Raw genomic sequence first — 26,162 nt, 5'->3', positions numbered from 1 at the left:
GCTAATCATATTGCTAACAAAGATAACCTAAATTAGTTTCTTAATTACTTGGATATTACTATTCACTCATTACTATGCAAGCAATAAAACTTGCAGCCACACAACTGGATCCAAATGTACTACTTTTTGCTTACGTATTTCATCTATCTCATGGAAATGTACACACATTTGCCCATTTAAACACCCACTCATATCGATGCACGCAGACACAATGAGCTACATCCTGCTCGACAGACTCACTGAAGCTCTGCTTTAGCTTTAGCCGTTATGACTCATCCTCCAGCAGGCAATTCAGACCGCTTCAGTTTTAAGATGCTAAGGAGTCCAAACCGCTGCTATGGTCCAGCAAAAGCCCTCTGAAAACACACTTCACATGGGTGCAAATACACACACTCTAGGAAGCCCGGTATTAGACGCACACATCTCACACTTAAGTACACACACACATGCAGAGAATCACACATACACACATGCTTTCTTAACACTGCATGGTTCCTATTAGTGGTCTCTTGAAGTACTCAGTCTGCGGTTTGCAGGAACAATTCCTACTCAATCCCTAATGGCTGCACTCTCACTGTTAAGACCATTTCCCAGCGATGGCAGGAAAGACAGCATTCCAAACTTTAAGAATCAAACCCATGATTGACTGGAAAAAATGCTGATTACTCCAACAAAAAACATGAGGCGCAACGGAAAGTCCTTCTTGGTAAAACAGCCTGCAGACATCTTAATCAGACAGTTAAACTGTAATAATTTGCAGTAAAATGAACTTAAATGAAGACTTGGATCAGTAAGTCTATGTGACTCTGGGTGAAGTATTTTTAAGTTTGTATTAAACATGTTAATTACAACTGTAATAATAAGGATTTAAATATTTGCTCCAGAATGTCCTTGATTTTTCTGTAACCATTAAGATATTTTTTAGCACCAGAGCAAAAAAAAAAAAAAAAATATATATATATATATATATATATATATATATATATATATAATGGCAATTGCAATTTCCTTTAAATGTGCTGCAGCAATTGATTGGCTTTTAAACAAGTCAAGCTTAGCATAATCTTTCTTTTAATCTCGAGCTTTTCATTCCAACTCAACAAGGCACACAGATCTCCATGGTTACCTTAGGATCCGGATCCGGTGCTTGCTTCTGAAAGTGCATTTCCTAACTGTGCATTCAGGCAGGCTCCTCACCAGCGACATGGAAGATGAGACGTTGACTGTGAACATGGTGGCTCTGGCACATTGTTCAGCTCGGAGCTTACTCCTCAACCCTTCTGCCTTTCCGGCCTTCCACCGCGAGAGACGCTACAAATTTAGAAGCTCCTGTGTTTGGGGCCTGATGTTCCCTATCACATCGTGGTGTGCTGTGATGGGAAACAGCTCTTCTTCGGACTGTCACAAATGCTCTCTCCCTATCATCACTACTAAGGCAAGACTTAACACTTAACCCTACCATTCCCATGCAAATCATCTTTGTTCCACAGGAAGAAGGCACAACCACCCCCGACTCACATCTGGAATAATCAGGTCTGCACCAGGACCTGGGTTTGTTGGACTGGATGTGAGCCAACTACAGACCCCTCATCTATGCTCTGATGCTGCCCCACACCCCCTCCCCACCTCCATCTAAAACAGCACACCAGCATTCCTGTCTGCTAGGCTGGCCCTCTGGAGACTAGGCAGACAGATTCCCAGGAGCTCCTTGCTATTTAGTCAAACTGTAAACAAACTGAGGAGGGAACAATAAGGCTTTCATGACTTTCAGGCCTCTGATTTGATGACCCCATAGTCTGGACTCAGGTAGCACTATAGACATCAAAACACATTTCTTTATGGTAAAACTATTTTGAGGATTTGTATTTGAATTTTTTTCACAAAGCTACTGGCATTTTGTTATCTTAAAGTTGCTCTCAATCAGGGCACTGTGGACATGGGTTTCAGCGGGATGTGTATCACAGGGTCATTTCCATGGAAAGAGGTAATGAATTCCTACTCTTTTAAATACAACGATCAAGTGCTGCCTCCCAATCACAAGACCTGACTATGCCTCCTTCCTCCCTTTGCCTTTTCATCCATGCTAGGAATGTAAACAGTTATAGAGCGGTAAAAACTCTTTCTCTTCGCCTTGCCATTTATCCTGCATCTCTTCTCTAATTCATAACCCACCGCCTCTCCTACTGTTATATTTTTTCTATCCATTTCAGTGTTTTGGCTACAGCAGTCATAGCTCAATCCTAAAGCTGTGAAAGGGTATCTGGGCTGCAGGGTTCAGCGGGTCACGCTGCCCTGGAAACAGTCCAGTAATTGGCTCTGCTTGGCTGATTAATGGTGGACACTGCAGATGGACGCCATTTTCCACAGGCAGACACTACCTCTTGCAGCACTTTGCCCTCTCCCTTGCCGCTTGAATGGATCACATCAGCTTATGTATAGAGAAGCATACAGATAAAATTAAAATGCTGCTTTATCTCTCCCTGTCTTTTCACTGTTCAAATTTCAGCCATAGATTTCCTGTATCTGCCTCCTCTTTATGACCTGCAAGTTCTTCTAAATTCACAAAAGGGAAAATGTATTCACTGCTAAGGTGATAGACAGTTTAAGATATTTCATGCCTCTCACTGTGGCTAAGAATAAAATTGATGCAATGAATGATTAACACCTGAGAGGAGTACTCAGCTGAATCTGCTGTGATTAGCTTTATTTTAAACTCCCCTTTGAACTTTAACAGTGTTTAAAAAACACTAGCCAAAGTTCAAACCATTTCTTGTTATTGATGACTGGATTCTTTGGCTCCCCAGTCAAATGTTTTGTGTGTGTGCAAGATACATATAAAGATATTTTTAGCTCATCTGCTGCTGCAGTCCCCCTGTTTCTGTATTTACACAAGCTGTGCAAGAACAAAGCAACGCAACTAAATGCATTGCTTTGTGTATCCAATAACTACAGCCCTGACCAGCAGAGGGAAGCAGCTTGTTTAAGGGTTGAGCACAGTGATTTATGTTTACACTATACGTGCGTATTTAAACAAAGGAATTATCTAGTTCAATATGGACAGAAACAAGGCTGCACAGGAGCTAAGTACACCATTACACATTTCCATTGAGGGGGTAATGTCAGATGGTAAGGACGTGTTGTAGGGGGATGCGTCTGAGATGAAACCACTGAGGGGGGTGTGCGGATGGCAAAGGGCCATCTGAGCTCTGACTAATTCTTCGCAACCAGCCTTCTTCTTATCTGCAAAAGAAAGCCTGTGCTTACTATAGCATTCATCTAAAATAACCCCTCCTGGTCCAGGCCAATGGTAAGGCTGCTGGGGCAGAGGGAGGTGTCTGCTATCTGCCTGTCAGTCTGATGGAGTTGGATGCTCATCTGCTGTGATTGGGATGATGTCGGTTGTCGGACATGATGTCCTAAGAGACCATGCCACTCTTTTCTGACATGACACAAAAACCCACTGGGGGGAAAACAGGTACATGGATGGTCACAGCATGCAGGTCTTTCTCATTTGTAGGGTTAATCCATGAGCTGCCTCGTATGCAGAATGCATGCCCGCAGGTTTATGTCCATGTAGTAATTCTGCATTGCATTTAAGCGCACATACCTGCATGTGCGCTTGTATGTGTCCGCATGTTGTGAGCAAATGTGTCAGTGTACAGTATGTGTTTGTGATTGGTGCTGGCAGCATGGGCGATGAGAGGGGGTATGACCTGCGAGCATGGCCTGGTTTTTCCAGCAAGCAGATGAATCATGACAGCTGCAGGACTGTCTGCTACTGGTCTGCTGGCCCGTACCAGATCAGGCTCTTACTCCGTGTTACATTTATGGTAACAGCAAAGCTTGGTGTTTATATTTACACACACTGAGCAGGAGGCAAAACATTCCAAAGACGCAAAGTTGAATGTTTGTGCTGGGTGGCTCCCATAAGCCTCTCCATCCTACTGTACCGTTCTTTCTTTTAAGCACCACACCCGCTGTAATACAGCCAAATGGCAAGACCACAATCTTCATCTCACTTACACACAAACATACACACTTAAACAGGAAAACACATATTTTCATCAATGTATAGCATGTATGTTAGACGATTTAGGTTCCATTTATGACAGATTACATAAAAGCAATGGTTCATAGTGAAAAATTGGAGCATACATCCATGCGGTGATGCACAATGGACAAGATTGTGGACACAGTGTAAATAATTACGCAAAAGAAAATCCACAAAGAGGAGGCCTGTACACTTTTTTACTACACAAAACAGTGAAAAACACTAGTACTGCCATTAGCATTGTGTATTATTATGGTACTCAGCAGTAACCATCAGTTAAAGTAACGTGGCCCAAGAGAAAGGCTTAGTTTTATCGAAACGTCTTGACAGATGGAATTGAGCAGCTTGTGGGAGCATGAAGCCCTTTCGGCTGCACTCCTGTTGAGATGTGTTTGTGAAGAGCAGGTATGACTCCATTTTAAACCACAACAAACAGGGCCTTATTGTTTTAGATTCAGAGATGTGAAAAGATTAGACGAACATTGATAGATAAATAATGATTACAGATAGGACTTTTAAAACATGAGAAGTCGTCACAGTAGTGCATGTGTAGTAGCAAAAGAATTAATATGCTAATGTCTACAATCATTTTGCTATTGTTCAGCAGTTAGTGCTATAACACATTACATGTGAATTAAGTTGTAGTTGAATAGGAGTTGAATGTTCCTACAAACAAATTAAAAAAGCAGCCACACACATTGCCAGTATAAAAAGCAAAAAAGTAGGAATGACGTGGGGAAACATTTACATGCAACATAAAGACAGAGAGAGACAAGCCAAAAGAAACCCCTGCTTGAGAGTAAAAACTATCAGAAAAATACCAACCCATCTCTCCTTCCCTCCCTTTCCTCTCCATCATCCTTTGTCCAATGCTCCTTTCTATTTATTTTAGTGAACTTGTGAACAAATGTTATAAAACGTACTAGTGGTTAGGCAGGTGGCCTCCATCCCTCTCTAGCTCGTCTCCTGTCTGATTCCATATCAAGATGCCGAGGAGGGTTAGCTAAGCAAGGCGTGATGGACTAGGTTAGTACCTGCCAGAGAAGGGGAGCGGACCTTGGCACAAGGGAGCAGGGGAAGGACAGAAGCCTCTGTAGAGGGCGTGGGGTACCTTGCTGTCCCCAGGTTTGTGGATGACACTGTAAATAGGTTCAGTCCTGCTGAAGGTACAGGAATCACAGTGAACGGGACAAGTGTAGGACACAAAAAAAAAGCACACATACCAACAAAGATGCGACAAGTGCACATACAAAGTCATATAGACACGTGGACAAGGACATTACAGGGCCACACAGCTAACACTCACCGAGTCACACTCGGTTACACACAGACACATAAACGCTGGCATGCAGTCACTCACACAGGAAGAATACAGCCTCCTCCCCAGAGCTGTGAGTTAAGATGACCCAAGGTCTCATGGGACCCTCCAATCAAGCCCCTATGAATGCTACTTCTGATCCAGTGCTTGGATCGGAGGTCAAAGGTTACACCTCAGTCATAACAAGTACAAGAAGTGACAGCAGGCCGCTCTCAGCACACAGCTACTACGCACTGTCCAGCTATCATGTAATATGCACCACTATGATCATCTCTGATGAGATGAAATATGTATGCATTACATTGCTTCTTCAAATACAAATACTGTGTATGTACCATCAAAGGAACCAACACATGTGACATAACAAGAAAATGGGGATGACTAAGAACAAAAAAACAAAAAAACATGCACACTTCAAATATTTGTTTCAGAAACTAATTTAGACCCAAAGAGCCATGTGTCCTTTACCACAACTACAACAGCAATAGTAAAAGGCCTTCAGGTGATCCCCAGAGGCAAACTTAAGTGCTATGATTTAGTTAAATCTACTCAAAGAGCTAGAATGAATGTAATGTATGAAAGGAGAATCATTCATGGTGGAACTGGGCTGTAACCTACCTTGTGAAATCTTCCTCCCCAAGCAAGTGGCGGGGAACTGGCGAATACCTGGACGGGGTAACCTGGGGTGGCGGGTACACTGGCTTAGGCTCCATTGCCCCTATGTAGTTGTGGCTGACGTGGTTGTCCACCATGGTGGGGAAGGCTGGAGGGAGGGCCAGACCAGTAGGGGGAAAGAAAGAATGATTACAACACAGGTGCAACAGGGAGACAGTGATTGAGCCCTTCTCTGCCCCACCAAAAAAATTAAATATGGGCTAATGCATGTCTATGATCCAGATGAACAACTATAACCAAAATGAAATTTTATAGACATATTCATGGTATCCAGAAGAGGGATCCACTTGGGTTTAAAAATGCCCTAATCCAGCATTTAACAATATGAGAATTTCAGCGTGTTTTAGCATTTAGTTTTAATGTTCAAATATGCATAAGAACAGCTCCAGAGGTGAAAGCTCGGCTCTTGGGTCTTTGTCTTGTTAGAATATCAAGTCCACTTTCATGACTATATTAAAGGAAAATCCAGATTTTAAGAACTTGTGTCCCTTTAATTTTTTGCCCATTTTATTGTGTCTAGGGATAATACCTTAACTATCCCAAAAGTCCCTCCAAGTTAGGTGGGGCAAAAAACGTGAACAGTCAGACAGTCTATAAGCAAGGCGAGAGTTAAACTGTTTATTTTAACCACTTTCTTTGGTGGGAGAGAAAAAACAGAAAAACAGTATGTATAGTACATAACTACGGCAAGTACAATAGGTGGTGTCTACTTTTGTAGGTATTGACATTGGACAGTTAATAATTGTAATATTTGGCTTTATTTTACATTCTAAATAAGTTTGACTGACCTGTGAAATATTTATGCTTGTGTTCTCAGTAATGTTTTTGGACTCCCAGATCTTGGCGATAAATGTTGAAATGATATTATTAGCAGTAGTGATGGTGGCACAAGGAAATGCTACCAAAATAAGTTGGTTGTATGAAACCAAAATTTCTCCTGAAAGAACTTGAAGTGAATTGAAGAAGTGGGCTAATCGTTAATACAAGAAGAAACATCTCTTGTCTCTGTTGTGTCTATGCTAAAATAACTAGCACTGACTAATGTATGGAAAGACATGTTTCAGTAATCTTCACCTGATAAAAGTTTGCCAATCCACAGACATTTTTTCTGAGTCCTGGTGTATGCTGGCATAAACAAAACCACAAACTTGAAGATACACTTAATTATCCTGAATTTATATTCTTGATGGAGACGAGAAAAAAAAAACAAAAAACAACAACAACAAAAAAACGTTTTAAATCCAGATCTAGTCAGAGTGGGGTTAAATCTGCATTAAGTGCTTGTATAAACTCTGACAACTGAAAACATTTTGAACATGAGTATCCCCTCTAACGCTAAATCACTGCTCTGCGGAAATTTGAGATGCTGCAGCTCAAGATCGTGGGCTATCATGAGCAGGTGGGATGTGAGAAACCATCCACACTCAGTGGGAGGCAGAGAACTGTGCTTGTTGTTGCTGTGGGAAGGATTGTGTGTGTGTGTGTGTGTGTGTGTGTGTGTGCGCAAGCAGTCACTACATTAACTATGTGGGTGTCTGGGCATAGCTGTTTTGGGGAAAGAGCAGTGATCCAACACAAGAAGAATTCATGCAGGACAGTTGAACTATCTCTGATAAACGTAAAACGATGATTCCCAGCACACACGCTTGGACTCTGACAATAAATTACCCATTACCTTACAGCAAACATAATAATCATAATAATATATAACAAATCTGTTTTACTTTTCTTCTATGTATGTACCAAAGGATGTAAAACTTAGCTTCTGACTCGGACAGCATGTTAACAGAATCTGCAACAGAAGGATGAGCACGACAACAAGAGATAGATACGTACTGCTGGAGTAGTCTGGTGGGGCGTACATGTCATTGAGATGCACCGGCCCTGGCTTGGCCACCTTGAGGTAAACCATATCAACTGTGTTTTTTAGTGCAGCCACTGCCTCTTCATGACGCACGTCCTGCAGCACGGTGCTATTCACCTGACAGCAATAATTGTCAAAAAAAGAGGGAAGGAAGAATCAACACCAGAACATCCTGTGTCAGCGCTGCACAACATCGCACATCACAGCCAACACAATAATGAATCACAGCTTGAAGGTATCATGAAATTTTTGTTCATTTCAACAGTGAAAGGTTGGTGTGTTTTCCGGCACTAACACAGGTCAAAAGCAAAATCCAAATGGTCTGAAGATGCTCTGGGTTTCTTTTAAGAATCTATATCCCGCCAGTCAGAATCAGTCTGTATTTTAGTATTACAGAAGGTTTAGTTATACTGACACAATGTGGTTTCTGTGCTGTCAGTAATACATGAAGAGAACAAAGGAACATGTTACACACTATACTGTATGATTCTGCTGCAGGTCTGTCAATCTGCTCTCAGAGTATGTACCTCTTGATGATGCGTGGAAAGCATTTTATATTTTGAGGAGTCACAGATATCTTTTTTGCTGCTGTGAACATTTGACTCCCACATTGACACTAAGGGTCTAGCATGCCACCAAATGTTTTATTAGTGGTGAATGAGAAATGGTGGTAATTAGTTCTTTACTACCATTTAGTACACTGGACGGGTCCACCCTTGGGAAATAAATTATAATTTGAAACATGAAACATGAGGGCTATAAGGGGTGTACGGATTAGACATCTTGATTTAGGCAAGATGTCTAACTGTCTGATTGGACAAGATGTGTTTGATATGCACAAAACCTTTGACAGGTATGGCATGTTTATATCGATTTTGTATGACTGAGAGCTTGGTGATGAACTATACCACACATATTCCACACAGACTGTTGTACTGATGGATTGATTGTTTGATATCCAGCAGCCTTTAACAAATGTGATGCCTCTCATATACCCAGCTTTTTACTGTCCTGTGCCATTTCCTAAATGGTAAATTAGCAATCATACACTACTACTGTTTTCATTTACTTCAACATGATAGGCTGCGGTAAAAATGCGATTGTGTATTCAATCTGCCCCATAAGCACATACAGCCCAGATAACGAATGGCTGTACTGAAATCTCTACTGCAGAATTTTTGTTTGAATTGCCAGGGGACTAAACACCTAAAATGTGTTTATTTTAATTTAAACACTTAACACTTAAGGCTCATACAGCTAGCAGGCGGTCCCCAGTTTGCAGCCGTCCATCTTTTTGGGCAGCTCCTCCCTCTATGATCTTGGTTATATAGATGCTGTTGTCTCCTGGGATATGCTGGTTCCCAATCCCTCCAGCGATGCTGAATCCCAGCCCTGGTTGAGTAATACACACACTGAGTCAGTCAATAAAGGTATATAGAACAACAACCTGGGTCTGTCTGCTTCCTCAATAGTTCACTCAATAGTTCACTTTGTAAGTTTAGTCTTAAGTTTATTTTTAAAATTTATCCTTCACCTTGGAAAAGCAATGTCACCCTATATTTCTATCTTTTTTACAAATGTAACTACATATATCTCTCTATATGTGCCCCTGACCTTTGGGTCCTTTCACCAGGTTGACCTCCAGAACCGTCTCAGGTGGGGCCTGCCTCCGTCGAACCAGCAGCCGCACCACCGGTCCTGCCTCCTTCAGGGCCTCCACCGCCCGGCTGTGAACCACCTCTGACACCTCCACGTCATTCACACGTAGCACACAGTCGTTAACCCTGTGGAAAGGTTTTGGTATGTTACACTCACCAGTTGTAAGTGAACAGACAACAGCAGTAGATTAACTTTGCTTCACAAAGGCAAGTCCCAAGCTGGACCAGTATAATCAGGAACCTCCAAAGCATGTTTTAAAAATGACTTTTTGCATGTTTCAGGTTTAGGTTTTCCAGTGAATCATAACTTTGAGGAAACACACAGAGCATGAGGGCAGAGGGCTGTAGAAACTACCTCCCACACAGCACTGCCTGGCAGGGCACGCTGTTAATGGACATTAAAGAAGAGAGAAAGGAGGTTAGGAAAGAGAGAGAGACAGGGTGTGCAGACGAGCTCGCAAAGAGTAGGTGGAAAGAATAAGGTGAGGAGGAGGAGGAGGGTAACATGATGAAGAGGGGAACTTACCCCAGCCGTCCATCCATTGCGGCTGCTCCTCCTGGGATTATCTTGGTGATAAAAATCCCCGGATCATCAGGAATGTGGGGATTGTCTATTCCTCCAGCAATGCTAAAGCCCAGGCCAGAGTTCCCCTGCACACAGGTTATGAGCAGCATTTTCAATAGAGAACAGTAAACAACACGCACACACTTAGATGTAAGTCACCTGACCCAATGTGGACTCAAGGTCAGTACAATATGGCTCTTAAGTGCATTGGTATCTCAGAGGACCATGTGATCAATGCAGATGCTCCAGGCCTTCTGGAGGCACTTCTGATGTCCGTTTTCATGGACATGTGTGTATGTGTCCTTGGATGTGACAAATGATAATGCCATGTGTTCCATTAGAAGAGGGTACTTCATTCAAAATGTCACACTTATTCCATCAAACCACAGAGAGGCATCAGTGGTAGAGATGCCCTTTGTCAACACAAAAGTGGATTTATGAGCTAAATTAAAGATGAGTAGAGAAGCATCATTTCTATTGCATGATATAGAGCTTCTCACTCTCTGAAAGAGTCAGACACTACCACCGTTGTCGTTCCTGCTCCTGAAATGACAAAGGAACCTTTTGGATCCAGTGGGTGCAGGCACAGTGCTGCATCTGACAGCCATGGCCACAGAGACAGCCAGCAAACAAGACAGCTGAGAAAAGAATTCACTTTATTTTTTTCTATAATTAATGAGCAACAGCGGCAACAAATTAGGACAAAAGGAGGCTGAGGCCTCCCAGTGTGCAGTGCTGGAGCCAAAAGGGGAACACTGGGCCTTACCATCAAATGCTACACACCCACGGACATTTTAACGTGTGACTGCATATTTATTAAGCCTTCTGCATGCAGAAATGCCACTTGGACTGGAGGGGTCACAAAGATACTGTGCATCTATCATGGGTTTGGAGGTGCATCTTTATGTGGGTGGAAAATTAAGAGAGAAGAAACATATAGCTCTGCCGCTACAAGTTGAACTTGAAAAGTGAAAAGCTGAAAAGTGCAGGGGTGCCTGCTGAACAATTGAACAGAAGAGCACTTTACATTGCTGGCGTCTGCGGATGACATGTGCATCAGGATTATGTAAAAAGCTACGCCTCACTGGCATTATTCTGGGCTGACACTCACATGAGACCCTGCACATAAGGCAGTGTTAATGTACTGCAGCAATATAACAGCTATAACTTCACTAGCGGATAGTATGACATATGATTCTCATATACAATTAAAGGGATTTAAGATGTCTTTAATTTTCATGTTCTGTCACTGTCACTTACTACCACCTAGTGGAGAGAAATCCATTCATCATGCAGAAAATACATTTAGGAGTAATGTGTAAATTGTTGAGGAAAAAAATGTATCAAGTATTGGTAAAGCTCACCCTCTCCAAAATGATCTCTTCGAATTTATACATCCCATCACTGCCATTTACCTGGCAACAACAAACAAACCAAGAAAACAAGAAAAAAAAAAAGGTTAGTTACATCACTGAGCCTGAAATGTGCCATTTTCTAAAAACAGACAGAGTAAAATTGAAGCAGGCAAATTTTCCAGTTACATCCTACACCATATAATACAGAATAGACTGCACAGACTGAATGCAGAGAATCATGGAGAATAGGATTATTGACAAAATATATAGAAGATGCATTCACCATATTGTTTTACTGACTAAAAATAGAACCATGACTTTCTGATTTACTGTAATCAAGTGCTTTTTTTTTTTTTTTTCTTACAATGCACATTCACTGACATTAAACACGCTGCTGGAAAATGTACAATCCCCACAAATAGAGAGGGTCAATAGGGCAATGGATGTTGGTCCACATGGCAAACAGCATGTTATCAGGAGGAGTCCTTTTCATGCAGACATAACTACGCTCATGCACAGAGGGAGTGTGAATGTGAGATATATACTGTACAGAGAGAGAGAGAGAGAACAGATACTTACATAAGGGCCTGCATCTAGTGAGTCTGCGTTGACAATGATGGGGGGAGGGTTGGCCTGTGAATATGAAGAGATACACATTATCTCAGTGTGTGAGGCTGGCAGAACATAGACGTAATGCAGTACACAAATTATCAGTTGGGAGCAAAGCAAAGAGCCATGGGAACAGTTGGTCAGTCTCCTTGGGGCTGAAACTCTGTGTGCACGTGCGCACGGCATTGCTGGAAAGGTGTGAGGACTGCGAATTAGGACTGGGGCAGAGAGACTGCTACTTATTAACGGCCGCAGTCAGACGTCTCACGGTCGCCTCATAAAACAAAGCAGCTTGTGTTCCAGCTGTTGGGACAATATGTTTGCCCCACATCAGCTCTTTATTTTTTTCACTTTTATTTCACACACAGAGAGGAAGAACCACACAACACCACATACAGAATGCACAATTTTATGGTTCAGTAACCATTCAGTTAGTGCTGTAACTCTAAAAAGTGAATATCTCATCGTACTTTATTTTATTATTTAGGGGCTTTGGGTTATTTGGTGCCTAACAATTGAATGATAGGCTTTTTAATATGTAACACAAAATGAGTTAAGAAGTTCATAAAAATCAATAATGGTTAAGAGTTTTAGGAAATTTTAATGGGCATTTTTCAGATTTTATGATATAGGTCAGTAGTAATGCAGCTACACATATTTGCTAAATCTGGAACAATTTACTGTTGAAGTTGTTTACTGATGATAACCCAAAACATGTGTTTTCAGCATGTTTCAGTTTTTCTTTCTGACTTGCTTTCTTAATCTTTTGTGTGATTTAAAATGTAGATTTTATTTAGTGTTCAGACTCTTGGGTTAGAAGCAGGACACATGAACATGTCATGTTGGGATTTTTATTTATTTATTTATGACATTTTTCATTTTTCACTAATTTATTATTTTAATAAATTTTACAAACTTTCACACATTTAAAGGATTGTTTTCTAGGAATTTTGCATCTATATATTCTACCCTGGTGTGTCCTCCACCATTTAATAGTTAGAATTTAAAGTGCATTTCTGTTGAGAATTCTCTTGACACTTTCCACATGAAAAGGTTAAAATGATAAATTACCATTGGGCATCAGGATCAGCCTACAAAAGCATGAACACTACAAAGGTTACATATTTAATTTCAAGTTCAATGAACTTCTGAGCTCAGCTCTTTTGTGCCACCTGGTGTTTCTTTGCCCATTTCAGGCCTATAGAGAAGCTAAGGAGAAGTCGTGAGCTGTGACCCCCGGCAAAATCTGTGAGAATCTGAGTATGAAGCGGCGCACTGGCTGGTTTAGTGTGTAGCTGCAGCTTGATGGTTGTCCACTACTACTGCGCTGTGGCCGTCTACTTTTTATTGATTTGATTGCCCGTGTGGGTGAGGGGATGCTGACAGAGCTGCTCTGGGACTTCACACTTCCTGAGGTCCAACACTGAAAATCGCTAGTTGCCTCATTCCCTTCCAAACCCCCCACCTCATAAGAACCTTCGTCTTGATATATGCAGATGTTGCAGAAGATTGCAGAAGATTATTAACTGCTCTAAGCAGTTAATAATCTTTCATCATTTTTATATACTATAAACTGCAATGTTTTAGGAAACTGTACTATTAAGCTATTTGTTTGAGATCCATATATGGAGAAATTAAGTGATAAGTGAAATAAATCACACTTAAACACTCTAAAAGATCCAATCCATTGATGAAAACAATTTCATTTCTCCACACTCCACATAAACATGGTCTGTACACCTAATCTACTCCTCTCTGTGATAATATGCTATTACTCTGGACAGCTGTAACAAAAACCCACGTCCCTTATTTTCAGTCAGCACAATCAGGCCTTCAGTGTAATCTGCATATGCACTGAAAGATGCTAACGTCTGCTCATGTGTTTGCACAGACATATTTGACAAGATTTCATTTGTCATAAATCTGTTGCACCTTTTTCCAGCTTTTCATTTTCCAGCCCAAATCATAACACACTCAAGAAATCCAGGAAAGGTGTTTAATATCAAAGGCATCTGCAGCATTAAGTCCAACACAGCCATGTCAGTGACAGTCTGCTGTGAAGAAAAAACCTCAAACCAACATTTATACAGCAAGATGTGATGAAACACAGCCTGAGGGAAACACAGCGGAAAACACTGGCTACTATTGACGGACAGACTAAACTACTGAAACCACACTAAGAAAATGTGAGACAAAACTCACCTGTTATAATATATAATGCTGCAGTGCTTATCCTTATTATTCAGTAGTAAACAAATGCGGAATAAGATCACCAAACATGCATGTCCAAATAAAAGCCAATAAATCCATCAGGCGTGGGAAAGGTCAGTATTATCCTGACCTAGGATTGCTATGTAAAATCCCTCTACCGGAATTTCACATGACAAAAAAACAGAAAATTATCATAGAAGATAATTTCATCATGAGTAGTTGCACCAAGATTTTAACATTTAGCAGTTTACTCAAGTAACTTGGATTAGATTGGATTACATCTCCTTGCCTGAGAGTGACTATAACCTTCTCTTACTTCTGCACTAACCTGCTGCAAAGAGAGAATGAGATCCGAGCACCACTGTAGCTTTATGACACATACCAGAGGTAAGACATGTCTTTTCTGTAATGAGCCCTCAGAGGACGAACAGAGGACAAACACTAACTTACAGTACCTGGATTCTTCCTATCATGGGAGGCAGATTGAGGATCATAGAGGTGCATAGAAGGCAAAAGCAGTCTTGTATAGATTGATGTCAATGCAGTGGGGGTGGGAATGTCTATCAATGAAGAGAATGTGGGTCAGGGAATTCGATGTGATTCAACAGGTGAAGCAGTAAAAGGTTGCAGATATCGTATAGTGCCAGAGCCGTACACAGAAATGAGGACTTGACATTTTATTTTAACTAAACTATGTTGACATGACTTGGCAAAAAAAAAAATATAAATAAGACAGCCATAGGCTGTATGGGGCCACATAGTGTGAAATTTAAATTTTTGTACCTCCTTATTGAAAAGACAAGGTCTCTGCTATGTAAAAACAGCATTTATGCTCTCAAGTATACCATTCAGAGACCTGAAAGACTTCCTTTTGGACTATGAAGACATGTTATTTGGACAATTCTGGACTACATAATGGTATCTAATCTCCAGGGCTTTGCTTTGATGCATACTATAAGACCTACCAAGTAAGACAAGTAAGAAATGGTGGTCAACAAATGTGGCATGCGATAGGCTAGAATAATATGTTTTTATAGCATACTATAAACTGCAAAGTTTGTCCAAACTGGCTGGTAGGAGGATAAGATGACCTTTCAACTTGCTAGGAGGATTTTTTGGATGGTATTGACAACTGGTTCTGAGCACAATGCATAAATAACATGGAATATACTTGTATGTTTTCTTTTCCAGTTAAGATATCCAAACACAGATTTAATGGTAATGGCAGGTTTAAATTGGGTTTTCTTCAGAGCTACTACAAAAGTGTTAAAAACTGTGGCGCATTGTCTGTGTGGGAAACTGACAGAATGCCAGCACTTCATCAAATCTTGCTATGATTATCACATTATACATTATTTCTGAATTCATACATGAGCCATTATAAGCTTTTCCTCTGCCCACCTGTGATGCACATAAACTATCAAGTGAAATACTGAGGTAAGTGAGCATACTGCACACAAAGACCTACACACTAAATGACAGTGAGTCCATACTGCTTCCCTAACATGAGATCATTGCAATTCCCCGGTGACCACCAGCAGCAATGACAACTCACTCGCTACAGTTCTTTTATTCTCTCACTCCCTCACCTCATTTATCCATCTGTATATAATAATTTCTAGTTCATCAATCTATGATCTCGCTCTTCAGTCAGTTGAGCTTGTGTGTCTGTTTCTTGTCTCTCAGCATCACAGGGGATGTGTATCATGTCCCTTTGGCACTGCACCACACCACACAACACTCACTTGGCTGCAGACCTCTGGGACAGTAAAGCTACAAAGACTCCCACTGAACCTTGGCAAGTGCGGGGCACAGGCTTCATCCAAATTGTTAAATAATCAATGTGTTCCCATAGAAACCAGAGCTCGCACGCCATTGGCCAGCTATCTTGCTTAGTCACCTCCCCCTGCTTCATCTCTTAGGGCTCTCACTGCAGTTGATGCAGCTCTGTGCTAGCACATGCCAAACCATAGGCTGGCTGTGGCTGACTGCTTTCAGTGCTGCCTTTAATAGCACAGGGCTTGTCAAGCAGACACAGTGGCCATGATCTGGGTCAAATCAAAAGCTTTCACTTAAGGAACAACAATTTTATGCTTTACAAGTAGATTTTAGCACTGATTCAGGTTAACGGTTTCCCACTCATTCGCTGGCTATTGAAGTAAGCTTCAATCTAATTAGACTTTCAAAATGCAACAAATGTTTATGTTTAAATATGGTTAACTGCCTCTTTATCATTTATGTAATATCACAGCAAGGGAAAGACAAGAATAGTTGGACCCTGTCTACTCTTCACTGGTCAGCATTATTTCTTGTGTTTCCAAACCACGATCTTGCTCACAGGTAGAGTGGTGGAGGGGAAAAGAAGGTTCAGCTTGTGCACAGGGATGGCATGCTGACAGGACAAAAACCCCTTCCTCCTTAGCAAACATTTCAACATCAGTTCCTCTTGCACCAAGGTACTCCAACATGGCAGTCTAGTTTCCAGCGGTGACATCGTAGTGAAATATAACTGTCAGCCCCACTTAGATGATGCAGCCAGTCAGTTAAATGGCTCCTCTTTGGCTGAAAGTCGGAGCTAATAGCAGATATGAGAACAAGACGTGCTACAACATCCGTATGTTATCTCAAAATGTAATGTTCCTTCATTCTCTGATGCCTCTAGCGGTGCTGCATTTATGTTTTTCTGCAGAATGTAGGATGAGAGACGCAGTCAGTGGTGCTCCTCTGATCCTCTGGCTCTCATTGGCCTCTCATAGGCCACGCTGCAGTCCAATCAATACCTACTCAATTACTATGCACCCAACATCTCATTCACGCTGTGGCCCCTGTGCCGAAGGGAAGAGGGAAGGAGAGAAGCAAGGTGAGAGAAGAAGTGACATATGGATGGAGCTGAGAGGGAACACATGACAGCGAGATATTTTTTTTTTCTTGCAGATGCCATTGAAACTCAATGTTGCATTGTTATTTTTGCCCGGGAAAAAGCCAGGATAACAAGATATAATAAAAAAAAAAAATCCCATCCCAATAAAGGTCACCGTCTCCAACACTGGCCAAATTTGGGCATTTATCTAAATGAGGGAGCCGCAAGGAAATCAATTAATTTGCCCATAAAACAGCCCCATTAAAACTCAGCTTTCTGATTTGATGGCTATGATTGAGCATTGTGACTGTGCTGTCGCCTCCCCTTTCCCACCAAACTTACACCACAGACGAACATTCATGAAACCATAATTAATTGCCCGCCACAGCTGTCAGCAGTGCTACCTCCTCATCTTTATGTAATATTATAAAACCAAGCTCTGGCTTACCTCTCTGTCATGCTGAGCAGCTCCAAATGAGAATCAGCTAGTTTGACCTCCACATTTGCAGCTACAGATAGACAAGTACTTAATGTAATGAATATTCATAACTGCTGAGTGAAGGTGCTGAGAAAGGCCTTCTACAAGTCTGCTGACAGCTGATCATGTGTGAATATCACTGTGCCTGTCGGTGTGTCCCTTTGATGGTGAGTCATTACTACGATTTTTTAACTTTCTCTATTACCCAATCGTTTCATGTTAACAATGTATACCTTTCTGCCATTCCAAGCAGGATTCTAGGCAAAAATGAGTGTTTCATAGGCCAAGAGTTTTTCATTCATTCATCTTCCACCGCTTATCCGTTTGCGGGTCGTGGCAGGTGCTGGAGCCAATCCTGGCTTGGTTTCTTGTAATTCAGCATAGATCACAGTTCATTGCTTTGATCAACAATTCTATTATTTTTTGTACATTTCCCATTTTGTGATACGCAGCATATTGATATCAGAAAATATTCTTAATATTCTGATAATTTCAGAAATTTTGTCTTCTGCTAGGCTGATAATGCAAAAATGATATTGTTGTTTAAAATAACAGAATTATTGTAAAAATTACCAGATATATATTATTTGCATTGTTATTTAATCTCGTATGTAAATGAGGGAATCGTATATCCTCATGTCTGAAAAACAAAAATATTGTATCTGTAGTTAAAGCTGATTTATTTATTTTTTTTTTTTGATAGAAGTGAAAAATGTTCTGACCTTTTCTAAACCAAATCAGTGGTGGAAAATTTCAGCTTACTGTCTTACTGACTCAATGTACAATTATACAAACTGTCTCGTTGATAAGTGGATACCAGGGAATGAATGGTGTTTTAGGTTGATAAATTATTTACATTTATTGACATGATGAGAAATACTTTTCTTTTCATTTTTATATCCAGATTAATTTGTCCTTTGCTGCACTGTTAATTAGCATCGTTCACTGGTCTAAAAATCCCACTCCAGGAGGCTGAATCACAAAATAACGACAGTAGCGACAGTGAAAGTTTCCAAATGTGCAGTGGCAAAGCTCCATAATGAAGGAAGCCTGTCAACTGTGAGTGTCATCAGCATGCTTCACATACTCGCCCCTAATACTTCCTCTGCATCTGAGGTCACTGTAGGATCTTACCTCAGAGCTCCTGACTAGTTGCTACCCAGTGTTGCTAAGCTGAGAGAGCTGCTAAGTTCATTCCTCTCTGGTGTTTTGGATCCTGCATTGAGTACTGGTGACAATGTACAATGACACACACAACTGAGAGCTGCCATTTTGATGCTTTCACCACTGTCACGCTGCCTGCTCAGTCAATAAGGGTGTATTGTTCAGCTGTTGTTGTGTCATTACAGAGAAAGTCAACACTTGTGATTTACTTAATCTCCAAGTCATATTCATTTTATGGTTTGTTTGTGTTTGAATGTCTATATTGTTTTCTGTGTGATGTGTTGAAGATGCAGACTATGCGGCTGAAGCAATCAAAGGAAACTGTCTTTTTTTGATAGCAAGGTGAGACTACATACTAACAGCCATTACCAGGTAAAACCACAAATTATATATTTGCAGAACATTTAAATCTTTTTATGAGCCCAGTAATTTGATATCTTTAGAGCAAGCAGCTACAGGAAGTAGTAAGTAAATACTGTATTAGCACAATAGCTCAGCATTATGGGAATCGCATTGCTCTGTCTGGTTAAAATATCATATCACAAATAATATGTTTAATTTGTGCAAAAAAAATATTTTGCAGGGAATTATGCATGATTCTTGACTGAGAGAAGTTGCCATGTAAAAATATAGTTTGCAATATTTACCACATATGAGACATTGAAATTGGATAAATCTAACTTTTTGCCAGAAAGCATATAACCCAATGTGAGCAATGTGTCAAAGTAATTCTTTACAGTGATGTTAATCTACCTCCATCAGTCTGAACTCTCTTTTCATACAAAAGTTATTGACTGCCTGAACTCTAAAATCTTACTGCACCTAGAAGATGTCCACAGAAAGAGAGCATTCTGTTCTCATCACTTTTTCTTTCCTCATTTCCTTCTTAGCTCACAAGAACACAATCTACTGAGCTGCAATTAGACCCTTCCAATTTTAGACTTTTTCTCTTCTTTTAATTTGGAACATTGGAGTGTGACTGTTCAAGGATGCAAACACTTTCCTGTAAACCCATGACCTTCTATAAATCCATCTGATTGGAAAGAAATTTCATGTAATAACACCACGGGACCTCACTCATACACTAATTCATTCAAATTCTCCTTAAAGGTGAATGAAATGTTTTGGATTAGAAACTAGAGCTCTTGGTGCTGGTACACGTTACTATCACAAGATAGTAATAAAACTGATATACAGCAATGAAATAGTAGTACAGATGCACTCTGAAAATAATACTGTGACAACAACAAGGCTAACTTTGACCCAATGCCTGAAAAAAAAAAAAAAAAACAAAAACATTTGTCCCTCCTCACAGAGCACTTGTGCAGCACAGATCTTTCTGTCATGGTTGAGGTTCCATGCTGTTCTATAAGCTCTACTCAGGAATACCCACACAATCACATCTTCATTCACTACCCTTCCCTTGCCTGGCTCACAATAAGTGTAGGTGTTGAAAGTGATGAAGAATTACACTAAGTAGGACAAAGGACGAGGCAACAAAAAGCAAGAACTGTGCCTCTAATTTCCCAGTGATAGTTATGAATACATGAGAACATTTATCCATATGCTGATGTATTTAGCGCCAAAAAGCAGAAGAAAAAAACAGGCCATTGTTTTAAACGTTTGTAGCACTTTGGTGATTGCCAAATCAATCTGCCTCCTGTCGAGGGTCCAGATTTGCACTCCTTCTATGCCCACCTCAGGTTGTGTTCAGGCACACTGTCCCCTCAAGAACGTGTCTCAGTTGAGATCAGACCTTAACTTAGAACTATTTAATTGGACTGAAAAGACATCTGATCTGAAAATGACAGACCTTAAAGACTCTAATACACGTAACAGACGCTGCTGTGATGAAACCCTGTCCATCGGCTGCCTGTCAAAATACAACAAATCTGTTCTGTTGAACAGAGTTTATGTACTGTAACCATCACTACACAAAATGAGGGCAGATACAAAAACAGTTTTTAACTGGTTTATGTTATGTTTTGAATTTAATTTAATTTTGAATTTAAATGAACGACTTGAAGTCAAAATCTGCTTTGAAGCTGAAATGGAGCATAAACAAATCATGGAAAATTTGGGGAAATGTTCTCATTTCCTGTCTTACTAATGGTTTAACAAAATGATTAAGATCATTTTGAAGTTTAGAACGAGGCAGACTCAGTCTTTCCACTTGCTTCTGGTTAGTGTGCAATTGGTGTTAGTTAGACAGCAGCTAACTGTCTGCTGGCTATAACATCATATTTAGCATGCAGACAAGAAAGTGGTATATAATTTGTTGGTTGTGACATTTCATATCTGAGGATATGGTGCTCTTCTCTATTTTTAATCACTGAAAAAAGTAATTTCTTAAGCCTTTTGACTGTTGATTAGACTACAGAACAATTTCAGAAGCAAATCATCTTTCTCAAATTTCCTGGCATTTCTCGGATGAAACGACTAAATGATTAATTTAAAATTTATTTTGGGTAGCTGTTTTACATTTTAATCAACAAACTTTAGAATATCCTTCAAACCATTTAAACAAGAAACATCATGAGATTAAAGCAGTGATTAAGTCTCACTGAGGATTTGCACTTTGAAGAGACAAAAGACAACATATGTACTATGTTGTGTATTTTTTTTTTTTAACATTATCATAGTCTGTGTTTGAGCCTGAAATTAAATCACTGCAATGAGAAAACAAACAAACACAAACACTATATGAGAAAAATCTCAATAATTTTGTATGAACTGAAAGACAAATGGATCCACAACGTTTGGATTTCCATTTTGAACCAGTCAAATGATATATATATATATATATATATATATTGTGTTCTTGGTGCACTGACTGATGTTGCATCATTCCTCTTTTCCTCTCTTCACCCCACCCCCCCTCCACCCCACGCCCCCATCACCATCACCACCCCATTCCTGCCTGCTGAGATTTTCTAGTGAGCATATGCACAGCTTGGATTTGGCTGATTACATAATTGGAAATTTTAATGGTGAATATTAATCCACCATGGCCCATATTGGGTTTTATAAGCAGCCTGATCAGGATCTGCAGGCTCTCAGTAAGCAGCAGCAGCAGTGTATGGACAATGAAGTTCTGCATTGAAAGAGCACTTTATATTAAACAAGTGGCACGGCTGACACAGCAGAGCACCACTACAGTGTTCAATAACGCTGTTCAGCACATACCTACAGCACATTTTTACATTGCCTTTCCAGCTGGTGCTGCATTTGGCGTCATTTTAGATATGTTTTTCCACTTTTAGATACATAATTCTCTCCTTGATTTGTGCTTGTGTGTTAGTGCCGCAATCAAAAAAAAAAAAAAAAAACCTCTTGGAAATCCAGAAGGCTTCAGCTCCCTGCGTATCAACATTGCAGTCTGAGGGTAATTAGCTAGCTGAGCGGCAAAGCTACTGTGCAGCTCTGACTGAGCCTGCACCATGGCAACACACAAGGCTGGAGCACAGCCTCTTCTTTCTTCTCTTCCAATTCCTTCAGGCTTCTACCCCTTTCCTCCCTTTCTTTATGCCACGCCTCTCATTTCTTTCTCTCTCCTCCTCTGCCCTTCTCCTCTCTTAATCTCCCTCCCTTGCAACCCCTCCTCTCTTGCATCATCACAGCACAAACTGACATAACTGAAAAGACACTCAGTGGTTCATGTTGGGGGAGGGCTCGGTGCCGCTGCCTTACTCAACGTTCTGAACACAGCAATGAGCATTTATCGACACATTGCAATCGGTATGATGCCCATTAGCGGGCAGCATGTACACAATCGCTTTTCCTTCAAATTTTCCTCCTGCAAATAACATGTAAATACAACTAATGTAAATGAACAAACGCACCTTTATGAAAACATTTTCTGGATTGCAAGCGTCTGCAATCTGTTCAATGTCTGCAAAATTTAGCATGAATAAATGCTGTCTTTTTTTCCATTCCTAGCTAAAGTAAGCTAAGCTAACCATCTGCTAAAAGGAAATTCATATTCAGCAAGTGATATTGGATAGTGTCCTCACATTAAGATGATTAACGTGTAGTTCACTAAAATGTCAGACAACTTGAAGCATTTAGTGAGAGAGATGCCTAATGTTAGTGAAAATTGTGTTCCCTACCTGGACTCAAGTTTTGTAGCAACTCAAACCTAATAACAAAAAGAAGCAGGATGTGAACCCTGGTTTCTCAGTCCTGCACTTTGAACATGCAGTTTTCATGCACTCCATGCACAGGTTTGTGCTGTATCATGCATCATGGACTGAGAAAAAAAATGCAATTTTTTTCACATTGGTGGTTCAAAAAGCGAAAAAACAACTTTTTGCTTTCTGGCAAAGCTAATCAGTCCTCTTTACATATATAAATATTTTCATAGCTCTATGTGATAGGATGAGTGACAGAAAATGTGGGGAGAGTGGGGAATGACATGCAGCAAATGACACCGACTGGAACCAAACCAGCATCACCGCTGAGGATCTTGTAGTCTCCTGTTTACACCCACTACACCACAGGCGATCCCATTCTTTTATATTCCTGCATAGCTATTTATCAGTGATATTTTCCACACCACAGTCACACGGAGCAAACAAAACAGTTCTTTTTTATGTTCACCGTTCACAAAATTTCTGCCTTATGGATGCTCAGGTCATCCAACAGTGAGGCATAATGTTTGTGACATTAACCATTAATGTGAGATTATCTACAGTAATTGTTACTATTAGCTTGTACAGCCATGTTAGACACAACAGCATAGGAAAAAAGAAGGCAAGTCGTTTTGAGAAAACTAGTACTCTGTGTACCCTGAAGGAGACATGACACTAGCTTTTCATGAAACTGATTCATTTTCAGCTGCTGCATAAAACAAATTAAAACAAACATCTCCTTCATTCTTTCCTTCCATTCATCAAGTTGTGGCTCTCCAGGGAAATGATATATTATATCCCTACACGTTTCAAGGCCACAGCTGACCTTTAAAGCCACTATCTATGATAACAGAAAGCCATCCTATATTGTGTCCACAAAGGCCCATTGGCCTAAAGCACGTGTGAGCATTGTTTAACTTGGAAATTTGACTTGCAAGTAAAAGTTTTACAGCAGGACAAGAGATGAGAGAGGAAGAAGAGCAGCGCTTCCATCAAATTAGTGAAAATAAATGTAGGTTTGTGTAGAATATAGTGAAGCTTTGGAAATTAAAAAGGTCTAGAAAAAGTCAAAATACCTCATGAACAACTACAAACACCACAATGTATTGTACTGGGGTGAGTCTCTGAAAGACCATTTGAATTTAGGAGAGTTCAAGACTTTTTAAGTGGCCAGAAGTCCTATTCTTTCACTCTGGACTGCTCTATATATATTAGTGTATGTATATATATATATATATATATATATATATGCACTGCAAACTTATGATAATCATGACAACCAGTGCAAAATAGTGCTACGTAAAAAATAAAGATGATGATATCAACCTTGAATGAAGTTATTGCTGTTCCTAAATATATGTGACTTTACACTAGAGGGTTAGGGTTAGGGTTCATGTACAACAAAAGCAAAACACCAGCAGTAATCTAGCATGTTAACTGGTCAGTCGTCCTTTATCCTACATCAAACTTGGGTATTTATTGTTTACATTTTATTCACTGTAAATTATATTCTGCTTTCACTGGCCATCCCCAAAAAGCTGGCTACCATAAAAACAAGTTCCTGAATGAACAATCAGCAAAATACTGTGTATACACTCAAATCAACCATCAGCTATGAAGGCTGAGTATTGAAATTGGTGTGTAGGTTGACTGAAGTTTTGTTAAAAGGTAAAAAAAGAAAAAAATGAATGAAAAAAAAAGAGCTTACATCATTTGAGTGATGAGAATAAAAAATAACATTGCTCTTGAAATATATGGTAAATATTTTTTCCCTTGTCTTGCTGGTGATTAGGTGAATTACTGTTCAACACTCAGCCATAATGTAGTCCAGCAAACCATTAATCCACAAAAATATCACACACAGTACATCCATACTGCTCCACAGTTTATGCTACATAAAATCATTTAAAGTTTTAAACTAGACAAAGCAAGGTGAGTACGTAAGCGAATGACACAAAGAGGAACTTGGATTTGGCTTGTACTGAGAAAGATTGTGTTATATTTTGAAGAAATATTAACACAAATGCCCAGGCACACAGAGGGAAACAAAAAGTAATGAATCCATAAAAGCAATTTCAAGGCAGAGATGTAGTATCAACACTGTAATAAGATGTATGATATTAAACTGGGATTGCTTGTATTGTTTACATCCGAGACAAAGTGAGGGCATGTTCTCTCTTTATCACTCTCTCTCTGTTTCTGCTTTTTTCAAACTCTGTGTGTAGATGCAATTGATTTTCACTAATAGAAAATAATCCCTGCTAACAAACAGAAGGACATGCGAAAAGATCATATGTGGTGGCTTTGTATGTACTGGAGACATATATATGTCTGGATAATGTTAGCTTTCCTTTCCTCCTTTCAGTTCAGTGGGGACTAAACAGGAAGTCTGTGTAAGCCAAACATATGCTGTCACAATATACAGCATGTCTACACTGACAAATAACAAGAAGCAGCATTGGGACCACTGTGAATGCCATTTTATGGACTCAAAAGTCATTTCAGACCTGGTCAAATGAATGAGGTAAAATAAAGCATGCTGGTCCTAAAAGACCTACATATAAAACAGTACGAATACAGCATTAGATATGATCGATATGATATAAAAAAGTTAATCCTGAGAGTATTGAAAACAGACAAATGCTTGTCAAAACTATGATAAGATCTAGATCGAACATATATATTCATACTTTTTTATGATTTATGAACTTTTAATGGTTGTTTTAGATTAGGTTGAACTGGGACATGTGGTCAAAATCTCCATAATTCATGTATTGAAAGCCAATTAAATTCATAATTCATTCATCCTCAACCGCTTATCCGTTTCCAGGTCGCGGGCGGTAAAGTCAATGAAATTGCTAGTGATAAATAGTTACTGTAATCCCACTGCTGCATCATAATAACAGCAGAAACTTTGTCATCTTAGAACAGTGGTTGACACAGTAAAGGTGTTCATCCCTGTAAAGTACTTGGTGTGCATATCAAATGAAACTACAGTAATCACACTGTACTGCACAGGTCTGAAGTTGTTTGCTGCTGCTGCATCCTCTCTGAATACATCTCACCCCCAAAAATGAAGCGTTTGATTCGTACTATGTATAAAAAAAAAAAGAACAGAAAAGAAAAGAGCTGGGAGGAGAAGGGAGGTGGAAGACAGTAGAGGAATGAGAGAAATGAAGAACACCGAAAAACAACATACACACAAAATTGAGAGGCCAGACCAA

General features: G+C 40.0%; 1 protein-coding gene across 9 annotated transcripts in view; it reads right to left on the bottom strand.

Annotated features, from left to right (window-relative positions):
* The window catches only part of dlg3 (discs, large homolog 3 (Drosophila)), a 70,547-nt gene that overhangs the window by 17,827 nt on the left and 26,558 nt on the right, over positions 1–26,162 (bottom strand). For 4 of the 9 annotated variants that reach the window (XM_029513337.1, XM_029513338.1, XM_029513341.1 and 1 more), the window contains exons 5-11: positions 12,066–12,119; positions 11,496–11,546; positions 10,093–10,217; positions 9,523–9,692; positions 9,164–9,300; positions 7,881–8,025; positions 5,988–6,150 (exon numbers count right to left, since the gene is read on the bottom strand). In XM_029513337.1, the coding sequence (XP_029369197.1) occupies positions 5,988–6,150; positions 7,881–8,025; positions 9,164–9,300; positions 9,523–9,692; positions 10,093–10,217; positions 11,496–11,546; positions 12,066–12,119 (845 nt within the window). The remainder of the gene's footprint in view (positions 1–5,987; positions 6,151–7,880; positions 8,026–9,163; positions 9,301–9,522; positions 9,693–10,092; positions 10,218–11,495; positions 11,547–12,065; positions 12,120–26,162) is intronic. The other 5 variants (XM_029513339.1, XM_029513340.1, XM_029513343.1 and 2 more) reach the window with 3 other exon arrangements.

This window comes from Echeneis naucrates, chromosome 10, assembly GCF_900963305.1.
Source record: "Echeneis naucrates chromosome 10, fEcheNa1.1, whole genome shotgun sequence".
NCBI lineage: Eukaryota > Metazoa > Chordata > Actinopteri > Carangiformes > Echeneidae > Echeneis > Echeneis naucrates.
The sequence above is the reverse complement of the archived record's forward strand: the minus strand, read 5'-3'. Positions and strand labels throughout refer to the sequence as shown.